This window comes from Acartia tonsa, chromosome 6 (genome assembly GCF_053477335.1).
Source record: "Acartia tonsa isolate MP-2025a chromosome 6, ASM5347733v1, whole genome shotgun sequence".
NCBI lineage: Eukaryota > Metazoa > Arthropoda > Copepoda > Calanoida > Acartiidae > Acartia > Acartia tonsa.
The window spans coordinates 34,536,206-34,553,662 of record NC_137265.1 but is presented as its reverse complement, the minus strand read 5'-3'; the positions used below and the strand labels follow the sequence as shown (position 1 = coordinate 34,553,662).

The window sequence follows — 17,457 nt, the reverse complement described above, 5'->3', positions numbered from 1 at the left end:
AAAATCTAAATTTGAAAAATTTAAATTTTGAATGTATAATGTATATATGTATAAATTTTGATTTTTTTTTGGAAGTTTGAAGTATTTAGCTAGTAGTAAATATTGAGATAGGATAAGGAAACACTGAGGAAACTGTGTACACATTCGGAAATTAAATTTCAGTTCATCACTTTCTAATATGAGATATTCCAGTATGAAATATAAAAGGATTGCCTTAAAAAAAACTGATGTAGAACACAATACAACAGAAGATATGAAAAGCAAATTATTGATAATAACATATTGAAAAAAAGTAGTAAACATTTGATTACATTAAGAGTATTAGTTGATAACATAAATGATTTTTTATCCTTACAATAAAGTAACAGGATGTTTGTCTGTACCTAAGGATCTCGCTAACCGCTGCACCTACATGGTTCTCCTTTACAGGATAGCTTCAAAATTTATACCTAGCTAAAATTTGATTTATTCTTATATAAAAGTAACAGTTTGTCTGCCAACCTTTTGTTTTTAGTAAAGGATCTCGGTAACCGCTGAACCGATATGGTTCTTTTTTACAGTTGAGCTTATTATAGGTACCAAAAGGGTTTATAACTATTTTGGGGGAGGGTACCACCTCCCTGCCGAGGAAATTCGCTCTAGAAAAAATTAACATCCCCTCAAAACTAAAATTTAAAATGGCGTGAGGGGGTCGATATATTGTCAATTTATTGTCCATTGTCTTATCCCTGAAAATTATCATATGAAAAAATCAATGTGTGACCTAGGTAACGTTTTAGAAACAGAGAAACAGCGTGCATGTTTGGGCGTGCGGGCGTGACAGCTTGAGTGTGTGTGAGTGTGTAAGGCAAGTTTGCAAGCCTGCTTTTAATCGCGGGCGTGACTAGTGCCACGACTTCGGTAACTTTGTGTTGTTGTTATGCGTGCAGCAAGTGTTTCTTCTTCTTTGTTTAGCCATGTTTAACATGGGGGGGGTAGGTGGGTTATCCCCCCCCCCCTCAAGGATTGCCTTTTTGTGGGGGGGGGGGGGGGTCCATTTGTTCACCAACTTCGAAATCCCTTTAAGTTTCATATAAGTTTTTTTTAGTTGGGATTGGGTGGGGGGTGTAAACCTTTCTATTTTTTCTTCATATGTTCTAAATTTACCTGATTTGTCAAAACTTCGAACTTTGAATTATAAGGGGGGGGGGGACTATTTTTTTTTTGGGGGGGGGGGTAGGATATTATTAGGGTTGAATTTGTTCCACTGGCAAGAAATTTTGGTTTTTTGATAACCCGTTTTACCCCATCCCTTATCCTCTACCCCACTTTCGCTTTCATTACAAAATTCTTCCATCCTAACTTAACAACGCTACTCAATAATGTAGCTCACCAAATTTACACATAAGGTGACGTTAACATGGGAAATACATATAATTAATTATGAAAATAATATATCCAAGTGCGTCTGTCGATAAAAAGAGAAAGACGCGATCACTCATTTAGCTCTTTATTTTTAATTTTTTGAGTTTAAAACTATTGTACTCAGCTAATCCTTGGCCGACTTAGGCTTTTAATTATATCCTGGCCGAGACAAATTTAGATCCATTGACTAATCAAAAATCGGTTCAGTTAGAGGGATACCCAACGTCTCATTTTATTGCTTCCCAAGTCTTATAACTACGTTGTAATAATATGTAACCCCCTAAATTAAGTTTAGATAAATTTGTACTATATATATATTTAAATCACGCCCCTACCGCGTGGGTTAGTTTGGCACTCCTTTGTCAACAACCATTATTAGTCTTATTACCCCCTAAAAAAGTGACAATGGTTCCCTAACTTGAAAAAAAAAATAATTGATCCTGGGGGGGGGGAGTGTTTAATATCTAATATTTTATTTTTTTTATAGGGGGGGGGTGTAAGCATCATATCATACATTTTTGTTGGAATGGGGGGGGGGGTGTGGTTAAAAATATTAAATATTAAGCTTAAAAAATTTGAATATCAAACTCCCTCAACTAAAATCCTGTGTACGCCCTTACAACGGCAATAGGTGGCCACAAAAATATGTTAAGGAGACGCAAATAGGACATGCTAAGAAAGGGAGGGTTGAATCACTTGTAAAAGCTAGCTCTAACCAGCGGCTAATAACTGTCTAATTGCTATTGCCACGTACACAAATCTGGCAGTAAAAATATGTATTTTTATTTATATAACAGAGAACATACACACTCTACAGTTTATTAAAACTCCTCAAAGTGGCAACATCTCAACAATCTACTTTATATTAAGGTAATATCAAACTATTAGTAGCACAGCTATTATATAATTAGGGTCAAGTTTTAAGTTTCCAAACTGCAACTTTAATATAATTTTAGCTACTTTTAATACGTTTAGTTTAACATAGCTTTTAAAATAATTTTATTTTTAATTTTAACTTGCATTGTGTTTCATTTTATGAAATAAACATTTTAATTGTTATAGTTTTTTATGCTTTGTTGTGGAGGGTACTAGAGAACTAGACACCCCCCGCCATAGACGTCCAAGGGGGGGGGGTGGTAAAGGGGTGATTACCCCCCCAAATGAATTTGGGGGTGCCATAGGATTTTCAATTTTTACAACCCCCCCCCCAAACAAAAAAATGCCTTAATGAAATAAAAATTACCCCCCCCCCAAAATTTTTATTTTCAAAATTTTAGCCCCCCCAAATAAAAAAGCTTGGACACCCCTGCCCCCCGCCCTTCCGTAAGTTTATGTTCAAAAAAGAAAAGATTTTCAGGAGGGGGGTCAGGGGGGGGGGTGATAATTTCTTCCTAGTGCTTTTATTTCCTTGGGGACAACAAAAGAAATTACAGAACACACCCTTCTGCCAAACAGCTTAAATCCTGCCCTTTACCAATACTAAACTTAATTTTAAATTTAGGAGCTATCAAACAGTTTTAACTTTAGCTTATAGTAGAACCCTTAATATCTTATAAAATAATTCATTTTAAAAAAATCATCCTTTTTTCTAAGCAGTATGGTTTTTTTTTGTCTGAAGTTTAATATATTCATAGACGTCCAAGCTTTTTTTTTGGGGGGGGGGGTAAAAAATTTAAAAGGGGGGGGTAATTCGTATTTGGGGGCGGGGGGGGGTAAATGGTAAAATTTTTTTTTACCCCCCCCAAAAATTTTTACCCTGGGGGGTAAAATTTGATTGCGGGGGGGGGGGTAATTACCCCCCTGAAATCTGTTGGGGGGGGGGGGGTAAATTTAGTTTAACCCTCCTAAAATTTACCCCCGGGGTAAAATTTTTGGGGGAGCTAATTTAAATTTTATTAAATATTTAGTATTAAAAATGCGCAAAAAATTTTTTTATAAGAAATTTCTTATTTTGGGGGGGGGGTAAATACCCCCTCCTAAATGGTTGAGGGTGCCTACGGCACCCCCAGGGTAGGGGTAAATTTTAAATGGGGGGTGGGGTGGTAAAATGAAAAAAATTTGGGGGGGGGGGGTAATCGCCCCATTACCCCCCACTTGGACGTCTATGAATATATTAACAACTAAAAAACTAAAAGAATGAAGTTCACCTTTTTATTGAAGCCCCAAAAAGGTCCCTGCCGTTTCAGAGAATTTAAGTAACACATACACGTCTTTCTACTTTAGTGTATAGGATATATTATTAGAATCATGGTATTTTATATACTAAAGTAGTTAGATGAGTGTCTGTGTGTCCATTAAAACGATTTTGTAAACGGCTTAACTCTATCATTTGTTGAAAATCTTATGTACAAATGTGTTTAAAAACGCAGGGAGGGAAGGAGGGGACATTGGGATGTTAATAACACTGTTTAAATAGTTTAAATAGCGTTTTCTTATTCATTTGCTCATCAACTTATTTGGATTGGTGGGATCATCAAGTTGAGTGTTAAAACGTTTCAATCACTAATTTTAATCTACAGAAGAGTTAATTTTGTGTATCATAATAGGGGATGTACAACAATTTATCAGCCATTGTCTTATCCCTTTGAATCCCTGAAGAAAAAAAATCTTACGACTAAAATTTACAAACACATGTCTATTTTAAAATATGTTTAATGTTTATTCTTTTTACTTATAATGATTTTAATTATATTCTGAAATTAAACAAGGATGACAACATCTGTAAAGGCGAAGCTCTAAAATCAGAAATTGTACATATATTTGTTGCAAAATTCCATAATACAGATTTTTTAAAAGGACATACAAAATCAGCTTGTTTAAATACATACAGATTTTTTAGTTACGATTATAGGGTTGCTACACTTTTTAAGGCGAACCTTATTGCAACAGGAATCATCATCCAAAGTTTGAAATTGAGAGGATAATGTTAACATGCCTAAATTAATGAAAAGAGCTATCCGTTACGAACGGACATACAGACACCAAATATAGAAAATCCACAATTTAAATTATTTTAATTATATTATTAGATTAAATTAAAAACACATGTGCACAAAAATATTTACATTTGAAAGTAAATAATAACGTTTTATTCCAACATTGATTTAATTAATTTGTGTCTTATTAGTAGCGAAGCTACTCCATAATTTAAAATGTCCGTATGTCTGAAACCTTTTTGGGGGAAATTGGATTTACTCAGCTCCTATAAAAGATGTAAGAATGCTGTAACTTTTTGACAACTTTCCCAGCATTAAGGAGCACAATTAACTATAAAACATCAATGGCGGTGGGACTGCTTTTAAGCAGGTTTTAGGCTATTTTTAAATTTTCCACCTATTTCCACATATCTTTGGTCTAATTTTTAAATTTTTTTCAGTTAAAGATTACAAGATAGCTTTTTTCGTTAATTTAGGCTCAAAATGAACAGATCTAGAAGGACAGAAAAACAACCATAAAAAAATTTTGAGTAAAAATGTTTAATACTATTTAAAAGTCTGAACAGAAATTCTTTTTATTTCTTTAAAATGATTACTTTAAAACAAGATTTTCATAAGAGTTGATTATAGAGATGCTATGCTTGAATTGTACAATGTTTAAAATCTATTTAAAGACAATTCTAACATTCCCAAATTAACGTCACGGACATACTGACGGACCAACCGTAAATATACAAAAAAAATTGAAAAGTTGAAATTGAAACAACAATTTTAAGCTGCCTAGATTAACGATTAGAGCCTTCTTTTACGGACGAACGGACGGACTCAACCTAAATATAAAAAAGCTTATCTTTAAAGTAAATACATTGAAAGAATGAGAAACTAAGCTTTTTATAACACACTTTGCTCATTAGAACTAGAGACTATTTAGGACGAAGCCCAATCTGTACCACTTTTGATTCCTGTGACGTCATAAAAATGAGAGAATTTCCATATCTTTTTTAGGGGTTTTCTTTCCCACTTCTCTTATCTCCCTCTTTTTTATGACGTCACAGGAATCAAATGTGGTTCAAAAGTCACTTTTTATGTCATTTTATCTTAATTTTATTCGTTGCTTTCACTCCAAGTACCCTGTTGAGCACTGATAATCCTCTCCCCTTTAATTTAAAATAAAAAGAGGGGGGGGGGGTATTTTGTTTGTTTGTTTGGTAATTATTTCAGCTCAGGTTAGGTTACATAGGGGTACTAGATAGCCCTGCAGGGGTTAGGCATAGAAAAAAATATTATACTCCCCTTATTTTAATTAATTTCCAAAGTAAGAGGTGGTGGGGGGAGGGTCATCTTTGCTCATAAGGAACTTTGTGTAATAGCACCCATCATTTTTTATGTAGGTTTTTATACGAGCTTCCCCCGCAGTTTTGTAAGGAGTTTTTGCTGTTCCACTGAAAAGGTAAGATATTCTTAGGGATGGAGAGGACATTGGATTGTAAATTATTCTGGTACCCAAAGTTTCAGTAACACTTAAAAACTATGGGCGAATATTTGTTGGTGTCCAAACTTTTAAACGATAAGTCAAATATACTAAATAGGTAATTTTGTTTATCATCTCTTAGGGGATGCACATCAATTTATCGTCCATTGTCCAATCCCATGTAATAAATTCAAATTTATTATATTCGAGTCAAGAATGAGTACATCACATAGTAGCGGCTTTTTTAAGGAACTTTAAAGAAACAAGGTTGATAACATCCATAAAAGCAAAGCTAAGCTCTAAAATAATAGAATAAGATAAACGAATATTAACACTTGTAGAACTTAGTAAGCAGAAAATAAATTTTTAAGTCTAAGCAAAATGGTATGTAAATTTGTTGCAGCATACATGAAACTGTTTAATTTAGGATATACTTATATAATCAGGATGCTTTGCTTTTAATATTGTACCATTTTTCTCTAAAAAGTTTTGAAATCAAGCTGTTTAAAGCTGTTTTAATGTACTTTATATCGTAAATAACTGTTTGAAATCAACATGACAATTCTGACATGCCTAAATTAACAATAAAATCTGCCGTTACGCATGTACGTATCGCCTCTGATTTTGAAAAAGCTTCACTTTTAAAACTTTACAATAAAAAATACTTAATTTGAATAGCAAAATCTTTTTTTTTCAAAATTTTATCTCCCAAAATTATTATTACTGAGACGAAATTCAGTTTCTTTTTGAATTTAAGTAAGTTGTAGAAGTTATCACTGAAAAAAACTTAAATAATTTTACAATAATTTTTTTTATGAATGTTGAAAAACCTCGAAGTAAAGTTTCTTTTTTCTGCTAACATTACTAAAAAGCAAAAAAAATCCCTCCAAAACAAATATTCTTTTAGGAATCGAGTGGTACCCTTGTGAAGACGCAGTCGTTGGTTCCTGCAGATCCGCTGTGTTCCGCCAAAGACGCCGAAACCTCCAACTGCCGCCGAAAAATTCTGCTTCAGCTGAACGCACATCCTTTGATTCTACACGCCCAGGAAAAGTAGTCATAGACAATAGAAACTAGAGAAAGAAGCCGCCGCAGCCGCTGGACAAGTGGACCTACAAGCAGCCGCTGGACAAGTGGACCTACAAGCAGCCGCTGGACAAGTGGACCTACAAGCAGCCGCTGGACTAGTGGACCTACAAGCAGCCGCTGGACAAGTGGACCTACAAACAGCCGCTGGACTAGTGGACCTACAAGCAGCCGCTGGACTAGTGGACCTACAAGCAGCCGCTGGACTAGTGGACCTACAAGCAGCCGCTGGACAAGTGGACCTACAAGCAGCCGCTGGACTAGTGGACCTACAAGCAGCTGCTGGACTAGTGGACCTACAAGCAGCCGCTGGACTAGTGGACCTACAAGCAGCCGCTGGACTAGTGGACCTACAAGCAGCCGCTGGACTAGTGGACCTACAAGCAGCCGCTGGACTAGTGGACCTACAAGCAGCCGCTGGACAAGTGAACCTACAAGCAGCCGCAGTAAGTTATCTGTAATAGTTATCAAGAAAAAAAACAAATTTTTGAATGAATTACAATTCTGTAGAAATTTTTGCTAGCATTACACCTACCCATAAGCAGAAAAGCCCCACAAAAATAAACAAATAATCTTTTAGGAATCGAGTATTATCCGCCTGAAGACCCTGTCGGTAGTCCCCGCTGAGCTGTTGTGTCCAACCAAAGCCGCTATACAAAAACCTTAGTCCCGAAGGACGAATATCCCTTGAAGCTACATTCCCTGGAAGTGGACAGCCATATCCACACGAAACTGCTGACTTAATAGAGGAAGCAGCTGCCACCGCTGGACCAGTGTATCAACAAGCCGCTGTACTGGTGTACCATCAAGTCGCCGCTGGACTAGTGTACAAACAAGCCGCCGCTGGACTAGTGTATTATTAAGCTTCCGCTGAATTGGTAGATAAGCAAGAGACTGCTGACCATCTAAAGGAAGCAGCCGCCGCCGCTCGACTAGTGGACCAACAATCATCAATCTAACAGGTCGGTGCAATATGAAACCCTAGACCGTCCAAAACTAATTATCTCAGGCCCTAGAAAATCTGAAGTAAACATCACAAGCCCTAGAAAATTCAAAAATAAATATCACAAACCCTAGAACGACAAGGCTAAATGTAACAAACCTTAAAACGTCTAAAAGAAAATATCATCATCCCTAGAATATGAAACACTGCACGTAACAAACCCTAGAACGTCCAAACCTAAATAACAAAAGTCCTAGAACGTCAAAAGCAAAATATCTCAAGTCCAAGTAATTATAAAAACCCTAGAACGTCTTAGAATCTTATAAAACTAGATCTAAATGAACGTCAAAACCTAGATTGTCCAAAAGTACACACACAAAAAACCTTGATTTTCAAACTCTACAAAGTCAAAACCTAGAAATACCAAACCCTAGAATATTACAAAAATCCAAAGAATTGAAACTATAACAAAAAAATTATATTTTAATTTTTATTTACTATTTGTATAGTTTTCTAACTTTATTAATTTATTTAATAACAAAAAACCTTAAAATTTGATTTTTGATACTTTATAAAAAGCGAAGCTTTTCGACAATAAGGGTTGGTTCGAACGTCCCTAACTGATAGATTTATCAGTTAGGTAAAATGGATTCCCAGGACCATAAGGACCATAAGGAATGAGGCTATAAGCGAAGAATCTCTATAATAAAGTCTTAAGATGTAAGTATGTTTATGTAAACCTCCTGTACTCAAGTAATTTTGAATATTAAATCAATTATTACTCTATAATTGTCATAATGAGTATCGTGGTTGTTGTTATCCTTGTTTGTAATGGATATAGAATATACGTGGATATAATGACAAAGAATTTTTTTCCTCAATTGAGGTTGTTAACATGGAACTAATATATTGGTCAGTTCGTTCATCCAGTAGGCGGGGGGTTTGCATTTCTCTTGGGATGGTTGTGGTACCCTCCCTCAAATTAGTTTTAAACCTTACCAGGACTTATGAAAAGCTACACTGTAAAGGAGAACCATATCTGTTATCTGGTAGCGAGATCCAGACAGACAGAACCTGTCACTTTTACATAATGATATTTAAAAATATACTTTTATAACTGCTGAAATCTCATTTTAAACATATAATCCAAAAAAACTACAAATATTATAAAATATATCACAACTTTAAATTGTTTTATTTGAAAGAAAAAAAAAATGTGTTTTTTCATTTGTTATGCCTTTTTGTAAAAAAATTCTAGGACTGAAGCGAAGCTACTTTATAACTCGAAATGTCCGACTGTCTGTCAGTACGTCCGTCTATTCTAGGGAAACTTATATATTAGTGTTAAATCTCTGATCGTTAAATTAGGCATGCATCGTCCTGTCGGATCTTGGACAAAACAGCCTTGGACTAATAGCCTCTAGGACAAAATAGCCTCAAGACAAAATAGCCTCTAGGACAAAATAGCCTCGGACAAAATAGCTTTAAGACAAAATAGCCTCAGGACATTTACTTAAGGAAAATAGCCTCAACTGTTAATACATAGGTGGTTTAGAATTTCATGGATTTTACAAAAAGTGGTTGGTAGATTTTTACAATTTTTAATATTTTTTAGAATAATTTAAGGTTAGGTTAGGTTAGATTAAAAAAACGTACAGGTGTCCTAAGATTTATTTGATTATAGGTGCAGGTATGTTAAATATAATCATCTCAATATTTATACATAACACTACTACTTCTACTCTATCACATTCAGCAACTCTATTCAATAATTTCACCTAAGTTCTTGCACTTAGGACTTTTCAATCGGTTTGGATATGTTTGTCCTTGGTGTCTGAGTCTAACACTCAGTTTGGAGATGTTGATTCACTCACTTCACTACACTGACTCTCCTCCCTATTATAGGCAGATCTGACCACGTTAGCACTGAGTCACATGTTCCATACTAAGCACTGTTTTCCCCTTCTATGGCCCCCCTCACTCTTGTTGCATAAGTGTTTTGATTATATCTTCTAATTAATTATTTATGTGTCTGAAGCTGGCAATATTGGCGACATTACTCTCATAAATATTGTGCTGTGTCCTGATTTATTAGTTTATACTTGTCAATTATGACACTAATGTTAAAATGTATTACTCTTTACAATAGATGAATGTTACTAGAATATCATTCAGAATGTCACAGTCATATGGCTAGGGGGCCGAGCGCCTGCTACTTGGCCGAGCACTGTGGCCATGATCATTATTAACAGTTGAGGCTATTTTCCTTAAGAGGATATTTTGTCCTGGGGCTATTTTGTCCTAGAGGCTAATTTGTATTGAGTCTATTTTGTCCAAGATCTGTCCTGTCAACATCAAAATTTATTGGTGATTGAATGTGTAGGGTTGGGAGTTGGTGAGGTGAGAATGCAAATTGCAATACAGATGTTAGCAAAAACACACCACCCAAAAAGTTTTTCTACATTTGCAAAACAATCATAGCAAAAAGTATTTTACCAAATTAAAAATTTTAGATTTATTAACAAACAATTATTGCCACTCTTCCCCTCAAGATTCAGTCACATCATTCTTGTTGTAAGCGGCTTTTCTATGATAAGGGTCTGTCCATAGACGTCCAAGGGGGGGGGGGGGTAATGGAGCGATTACCCCCCCCCCCCCCCAAAACATTTTTTTCATTTTACCCCCCCCCCCCATTTAAAATTTACCCCTACCCTGGAGGTGCCATAGGCACCCCCAAACATTTAAGAGGGGTATTTACCCCCCCAAACAATTTTTTGGGGGGGGGGTAAATACTTCCCCCAAAATAAAAAATCTCTATTAAAAAAAATTTTTGTGCGCTTCGCGCGCATTATTAAAACTACATATTTAATAAAATTTAAATTATCCCCCCCCCCCAAAATTTTACCCTTTGGGTAAATTTTGTTGGGGGGGGGTAAACTAAATTTACCCCCCTCAACAGACTTTAGGGGGGGTAATTACCTTCCCCCCCCCAATCAAATTTTACCCCCGGGGTATAAATTTTGGGGGGGGTAAAAAAAAATTTTGACGCACCTCGCGCGCCATTTTACCCCCGCCCAAATACGAATTACTCCCACCCTTAAAATTTTTTACCCCCCCCCAAAAAAAAAGCTTGGACGTCTATGGGTCTGTCAATCTATACGTCCGGAACAGTTAGCCTTTTTCGTTATTTTGGAATGTTAGAATTGATTTCAACTTTGCACGATGATTACAATAATAAATAGGTACGATTCAGGAAGGGTAGCAACTCTATAATCTATAATAATATTTTTAACAACATTTTTTGTATGATATGATTATCCTATTCATATGATTTTTGGAATAATATAGCGAGACATCTCTATAATCATTTCTTAAAAATTAAAGTATTTTCTTAAAAAGTAGACAGTATTTAAGCAGTTTTGCAACAAATTTACTTACTATTTTGAAAACAATTAAACTTATTTTTCATGTTCTTTTGTTCTACTGGTTGATTTCAGATCTTTGCTTTTGTGGATGTTGTCATTCTTGTTACATAACAATTTTAATAATTACCATATGTAACGTGTGATTTTTGGAACAATGATATCAGGCACTTTTTATACAAGGAATCTCTCTAATTTAGTATTAAAATATAAGTTTGTCTGTATTAAGCATATTGCAATAAAGTAATTATTATATAAAAGTAACAGGATGTCTGTGTGTACCAAGGGTACTCGCAACCCACTGAACTGATATGGCTTAAATGTAGGAAGGTTTTAGATCATTTTTTGGGTGAGTACCAACCCTAAGAAAAATTCCCTAGGAAGAAAATTTAACAGAAAATTTTTTTTTACTTTTTCTGTTAAAAACTAAAATTTAAAGTTGGGGTTGGTGGGTTGACTTTCTCCCCATCCCCAACCTTTAGCGCCCTTAGAGGCCTCTCTGGGCATAGCCGCTAGTTATAAGTATTTTTCACTTTTTCTACCTAAATTTAAGACAGGATCAAGGGGGAAAAAATTCATAACCCTGTACATGATTATTACCCCGTCCCGGATTTGAAAAAATTTGTTAAAATTTTTGCCCCCAGCCAAAATATGGTTGATTTATGCATAAAAATGACCCATGCAAAATATTTTTTCTGTAATGCAAAAATTGCGACGGTACAAGCACTGCAAAGTTTTTAAAATCTGCAAAAAAACCCTGTTTTTATGGCTTTTTTGGGGCTTTTGTACCATCCCAATTTTAAAGATTTTTACAAAATTTCAATTCAGGTGTGTTGATATATACCTGAAATTTACCAAAAAAATGGGGGCAGTCTCAATTATAACATATGAAGGTGTAGCAAGTAATCTTCCAAATACAAAATTGTCAAATTGCATACATATATAATAGGATTGGGCCGGATACTTTTTTGGACGGATACTGGATATCTGGCTGATTTATAATGCCGGATATCCGTCAAATATATGTTATTTGGCCGGATATCTAGTTGTTTGACCGGATATCCGGTTATTTGGCCGAATATCCGGTTATTCGGCCAGATATCCGGTTATTCGGCCGATGTTCTTTTATTCGGCCAGATATCCGGTAATTTGCCATATAACGATTATCTGTCATTAGAAATCAACCGGATATCCGGTATCCAGCCAAAAAAGTATTGGCCCAACCCTATTATATATGTATGCAATTGTTTCTCTTTACAGTAAAGTTTCTGATAGATCCAGGGAATGTTTCAGTTATTACCACTTAAATAAAATTAGAGGATCGACCCTACTCTCAGGTGCCCCAGAGTTCTTTAGGAGTGTTACCGCTAGAAAGTAATATGGAGAAGCTCCTCTTGTGAAAATTAGATAATTTTTAACATTATCTTTTTATGTGTCATTATTCATTGTTTATCTCTGTTAATTTTGTATTGACTTAATGGAAAAAGATGTCTTAGCTTATAAAAGATGTTCGGTGCTTTCCCTCAAAGTGTCTTTTGATCACTGACAACCCTTATTTTAACTTGCCAGGGCCCCTGGTACCCAATATAAACTATCCTAACCTGACCTTATATAATTAAGAAACAAACTAGAAAGTATGTGCTCGACTTGGCACTTGGGAAACTGGCAATAATTTGCATTAAACTTACGTCTTCAATATATCAAAAACTAAAGCTATAAAGCAGACGTACCAATTGCAGAGTTGCTACACTTTCTAAACCCTTATTGTTACAGGAATCATCAACCAAAGTTTTCAATCAAAAAATTTCAACTTGCTTAGATTAAATAAAAGAGCTAACCTTTACGGAGTTCGTTCAGACTCATATTATAGAAAAGATTTGCATTTAATAAGTATCATAAATAGATTGGACAAAATAGGCCGTTTAATACACTAGTCCCAAAAGTTTAAAAATAACCTTTTCTTATTCGTTGACTCAATAACTTTGGGGACTTTCAATAAATTTTGATGGATTGGTTTATTAATTTGAGTGTTCAATCGTTTCTACCACTAATTTTAATCTACAGAAGGGTTAATTTTGTGTATTATTAATGGGGATGTACATCAATTCATTAGCCATGGTCTTATCCCTTAGATCCTTCAGTAACATTTATTTCTTGTTATGTAATAAAAATGAAAGTGTTCTAGTTATTAGAAGACTTTGGGTACAGGGATCTAGAGGGAAAAGGTAATGGCTGATAAATTTATTTGTATATTCCATGCTGATACACAAACTAACGTTTGAACCAACCAATTAAAATTCAATTAAAGTCTCCTAAGTTGTTGAGCCAAGAAATAAAAAAATGTTATTATAAACCTTCCGGGACTAGTGTTTTAAACAGCACAATGTCCCCTCCCTCCCTAGTTATTCTTAGACTTGTGATACACTCTTGTATAGTTCAGGGAGGGAGAGGACATTGAGCTGTTTATTAGTATCAAATAATTGATAAATGGACGTGTATACCCCATGATTATACACAAACTTACCCTTTCTGTTGATTACAATAGGTGGTTGGAACGTCTTATTAAACCAATTAAAATTTCAAACAATCTAAAAAGTTGTTGAGCAAACAAATGAAAAAGTTTTTAAAACTTTGGGGACTAGTGTAATTAACAGCCCATTGTGCTCTGCCTCTCAATTTATTATTAGACTTTTGGTACACTCTGGTATAATTCAGAGAGGGAGGGGAAATTGGACTGTTTATTTCACTTGTCCCCAAAGTTTTATAATTGTTTTTCTAATTCATTAGGTTAACAACTTTTGAGAATTTTATTGAATTTTGATTGGTTGGTTTATTAAGTTAAGTGTATAAACGTTTCAACCGCTAAGTTTAATCTACAAAAGGGATAGTTTTGTGTATCAAACAAATCTCATACTTATAATAGAGGTAGGCCGGATACTTTTTTGGACGGATACCAGATATCCAGATGATTCATAATGCAACATATTTGGTATCCGAGAAATTACCGGATATCCGGCCGAATAACCAGATATCCGGCCAAATTACCGGATATTTGCTAGATATCTGGCCAGATGTCAGATATTCGGCATTAAAAATTAGCCAGATATCCAATATCCGTCCAAAAAAGTATCCGGCCCAACCCTATTATATATGTATGCAATTTGACAATTTTGTATTTGGAAGATTACTTGCTACACCTTCATATGTTATAATTGAGACTGCCCCCATTTTTTTTGGTAAATTTCAGGTATATATCAACACACCTGAATTGAAATTTTGTAAAAATCTTTAAAATTGGGATGGTACAAAAGCCCCAAAAAAGCCATAAAAACAGGTTTTTTTGCAGATTTTAAAAACTGTGCAGTGCTTGTACCGTCGCAATTTTTGCATTACAGAAAAAATATTTTGCATGGGTCATTTTTATGCATAAATCAACCATATTTTGGCTGGGGGCAAATATTTTAACAAAATTTTTCAAATCCGGGACGGGGTAATGATTATTTATAATTTTAGATTGCAATGATGGCAAACTCAAGGCCGCAGCCTCCATCAATGGATCTGCTGTTGCCGTCGTTGGCCGTCCCATCACTGCCGCCGCACAAAAACACATTCCGCTGCGGGATAGTCTTTACCTCAAGTGCTGAAAAAATGGAATTAAAATTTACTAAATTTAAACAACTTTTGGAATATCTACTCAAGAAATGCAGGGATAAAGGGATGGTTGACACTGTTAAAGTATTTATACCTTATCATCAATTCTGCAAGCCATGTCAGAAGTATTTTGACCGCTCCCTAGAAAAATTCATAGACTGTACCAAAAAGCCAAGAGTCCAAAATCTTGCCAATATAATTATCAAGAGAGTTGAAGCAACCCATGGAAGGCAGATGAATGTATCCTGTTACAAGAAAGTCGAACCATCCTGCTCTAATAATAACAGACAAGAAGAACCTGCAAATTATTTCACAGATGCATTAAAAAAAAATAGAGTGAACATTGAAGATGTTAAAGATGTTGTTATAGAAAAAGCTGCCACAGTTAACAAAATGAATGATGATTCTTCTGGGCAGAAAACAATCCCTGATGACAACAATAGAAAACCAAAAGCTTCAGATGTTCAAAGAAAATATGAGGCAACATTTAAATCCAGTAACCTGAGAAAACGCGTTTTGTTAAAATCCCTTTTGTATAGATGCAAGAAGTATGAAAAGAAGCTTGCCAAACAATCCAATGAAAGTCGGGCCATGAATGGAATCTCCTTAAAAAACAAATTACCTGCAACATCAACTGAAGGGCCTCCAGCTAAAAAATCCAATGAAAGTCGAGACAAGAATGGAATCTCCTTAAAAAGAAAATTATCTGCAACCACCACTGAAGGGCCTCCAGCTAACCAATCAAATGGAAGTCAAGACAAGAATAGAATCTCTTTAAAAATTAAATTACCTGCAACATCCACTGAAGGGCCTCCAGCTAAACAAACTAATGAAAGCCAAGACAAGAATGCAAAATCCTTAAAAAGAAAATTACCTGCAACATCCACTGAAGGGCCTCCAGCTAAACAAACCAATGAAAGCCATGACAAGAAGGGAATCTTAAATATTAAATTATCTGCAACATCCACTGAAGGGCCTCCAGCTAAAAAATCCAATGAAAGTCATTACAAGAAGGGAATCTTAAAAATTAAATTACCTGCAACATCCACTCAAGGGCCTCCAGCAAAAGCTCGGAAATGCTGCACAGATCTGGAGAAAGAATTGTTTGATGACTGTGAAACCTGTTCAGAGCCATATCAACATGAGAACAACAAACCTGGAATGTCTTCCATGCAAGGTCCTTCAATTTCTCAAGTGCCATCTCAAGGGAAAAGAGTCAGATTTTTGGACCCAATTTTGAAGCCAAGATCCCAGTTTTCAACAAGCACTAGATCATCTGATGGTAGGAGGATTAAAATCATTCTCCCCAACAGCAAAAGAGAAGGATCTGAAATTGAAATTGTCACCACTGAAGCACCAATTGAAAAGGTTGATACTATTGACTTGACAGCAGACATAGAAGAGAATATTACTGATCTTACTGAGGATCCTCTCCAAGAAGAGCAAATAGTAAACAGAGCCACAACTTCCAACAATCAAGATAATGATATAATCATCATTGATAAAGAAAATGAAGAACCAGAAGTTATCACCATCGACTATCCTGAACCTTCCAAGAAAATACAACGCAAAGAAATATTGGAAAAAATACTCAAACTTCAAAATGTACTGTTTGACATTGAAGATCTCATCAACAAGAATCGACTAAACCATAGTTTTCAAACTGTTCTCAATCTGATTGGTTGTAAAAGAAGCCAGCTGAAATTCTTGCTTGATTGTCAGTGCGAGACCAAAAAAGACAAAATGAAGAAAATGGAAACATTAGAGAAAAAGTTAATTATGGTGCTTCAAATGTTAAACAGAGAATTGGGGCAGTGTGTTAATCAACGCAGCATTCGCATGTAAGCCTCAAGATATTGTCCACGGATAGAAATATAGGATACAACTATGACTGAATGAGCGACTACTTGGTTCTTTCCCTCAAAGTGACTGTTTGGGTTTGACTTAAATGAACAACAAATCAAAAAACTACTTTAAATCAATTTATCAAAAATAAAGTTAGGGGGGAGATGTTTAGGTGCTCGCAAAATACTTTAAGGGAAAGCATTAACTTATCACGTGTTTATTTTGATCAATACTGTATTACTTTAGTAACTAAACCTGTTTTATATATACAATTCTGGTGAAATAATAGTTATTTATCGCATCGTATTATAGACAGCTTTCCGTATATATTAAAATGAAAAGTTGTAAGATTACAACAAGTTTTGTTAGCCAAGAGGGCCGAAGGCCCTAGCTAACAAAACTGGTATTAATTTTATGATATTTATTTTAATATTCGTGAAACAATGTCTGTAATACGATGATAAGCATAATTTTTTCAGTATGACTGAGAACAGGTTCTAATCCAGCGGATATTGATCGGTTTCGAAGCCATACTAGAAAAACTTTTTTTATTTTTATTCTATGTTTATATAATTTTTTTTTCATGTAATTACTTATATTTTCTGTGAGCTTATCCTAGTAAAATATATATTTAAGAACTGTATAGTTAGATTTGTTTATTTATTGGTTCATTAAGATTTAATATCAAAAGCGAAGCTT

General features: G+C 35.0%; 1 protein-coding gene across 2 annotated transcripts; it reads left to right on the top strand.

Moving 5' to 3' along the window:
* The first annotated feature begins 2,224 nt into the window (after nucleotides 1-2,224).
* Nucleotides 2,225-17,362, top strand: LOC145322482 (uncharacterized). 2 transcript variants are annotated; one of them, XM_080164496.1, is made up of 5 exons: nucleotides 2,225-2,274; nucleotides 5,732-5,790; nucleotides 6,719-7,343; nucleotides 7,478-7,859; nucleotides 14,776-17,362. In XM_080164496.1, exon 5 carries the CDS (start codon nucleotides 14,782-14,784, stop codon nucleotides 16,756-16,758), a length of 1,977 nt encoding a protein of 658 aa, XP_080020622.1. In that variant the 5' UTR covers nucleotides 2,225-2,274; nucleotides 5,732-5,790; nucleotides 6,719-7,343; nucleotides 7,478-7,859; nucleotides 14,776-14,781; the 3' UTR covers nucleotides 16,759-17,362. The 2 variants fall into 2 exon arrangements, with proteins under 2 accessions (XP_080020622.1, XP_080020621.1); XM_080164495.1 differs by having other exon boundaries at nucleotides 6,719-7,859.
* Nucleotides 17,363-17,457: the final 95 nt, after the last annotated feature.

Bases quoted from the DNA above. Each gene is read 5' to 3' on its own strand.
- LOC145322482 (XM_080164496.1), top strand. From the start codon at position 14,782: ATGATGGCAAACTCAAGGCCGCAGCCTCCATCAATGGATCTGCTGTTG.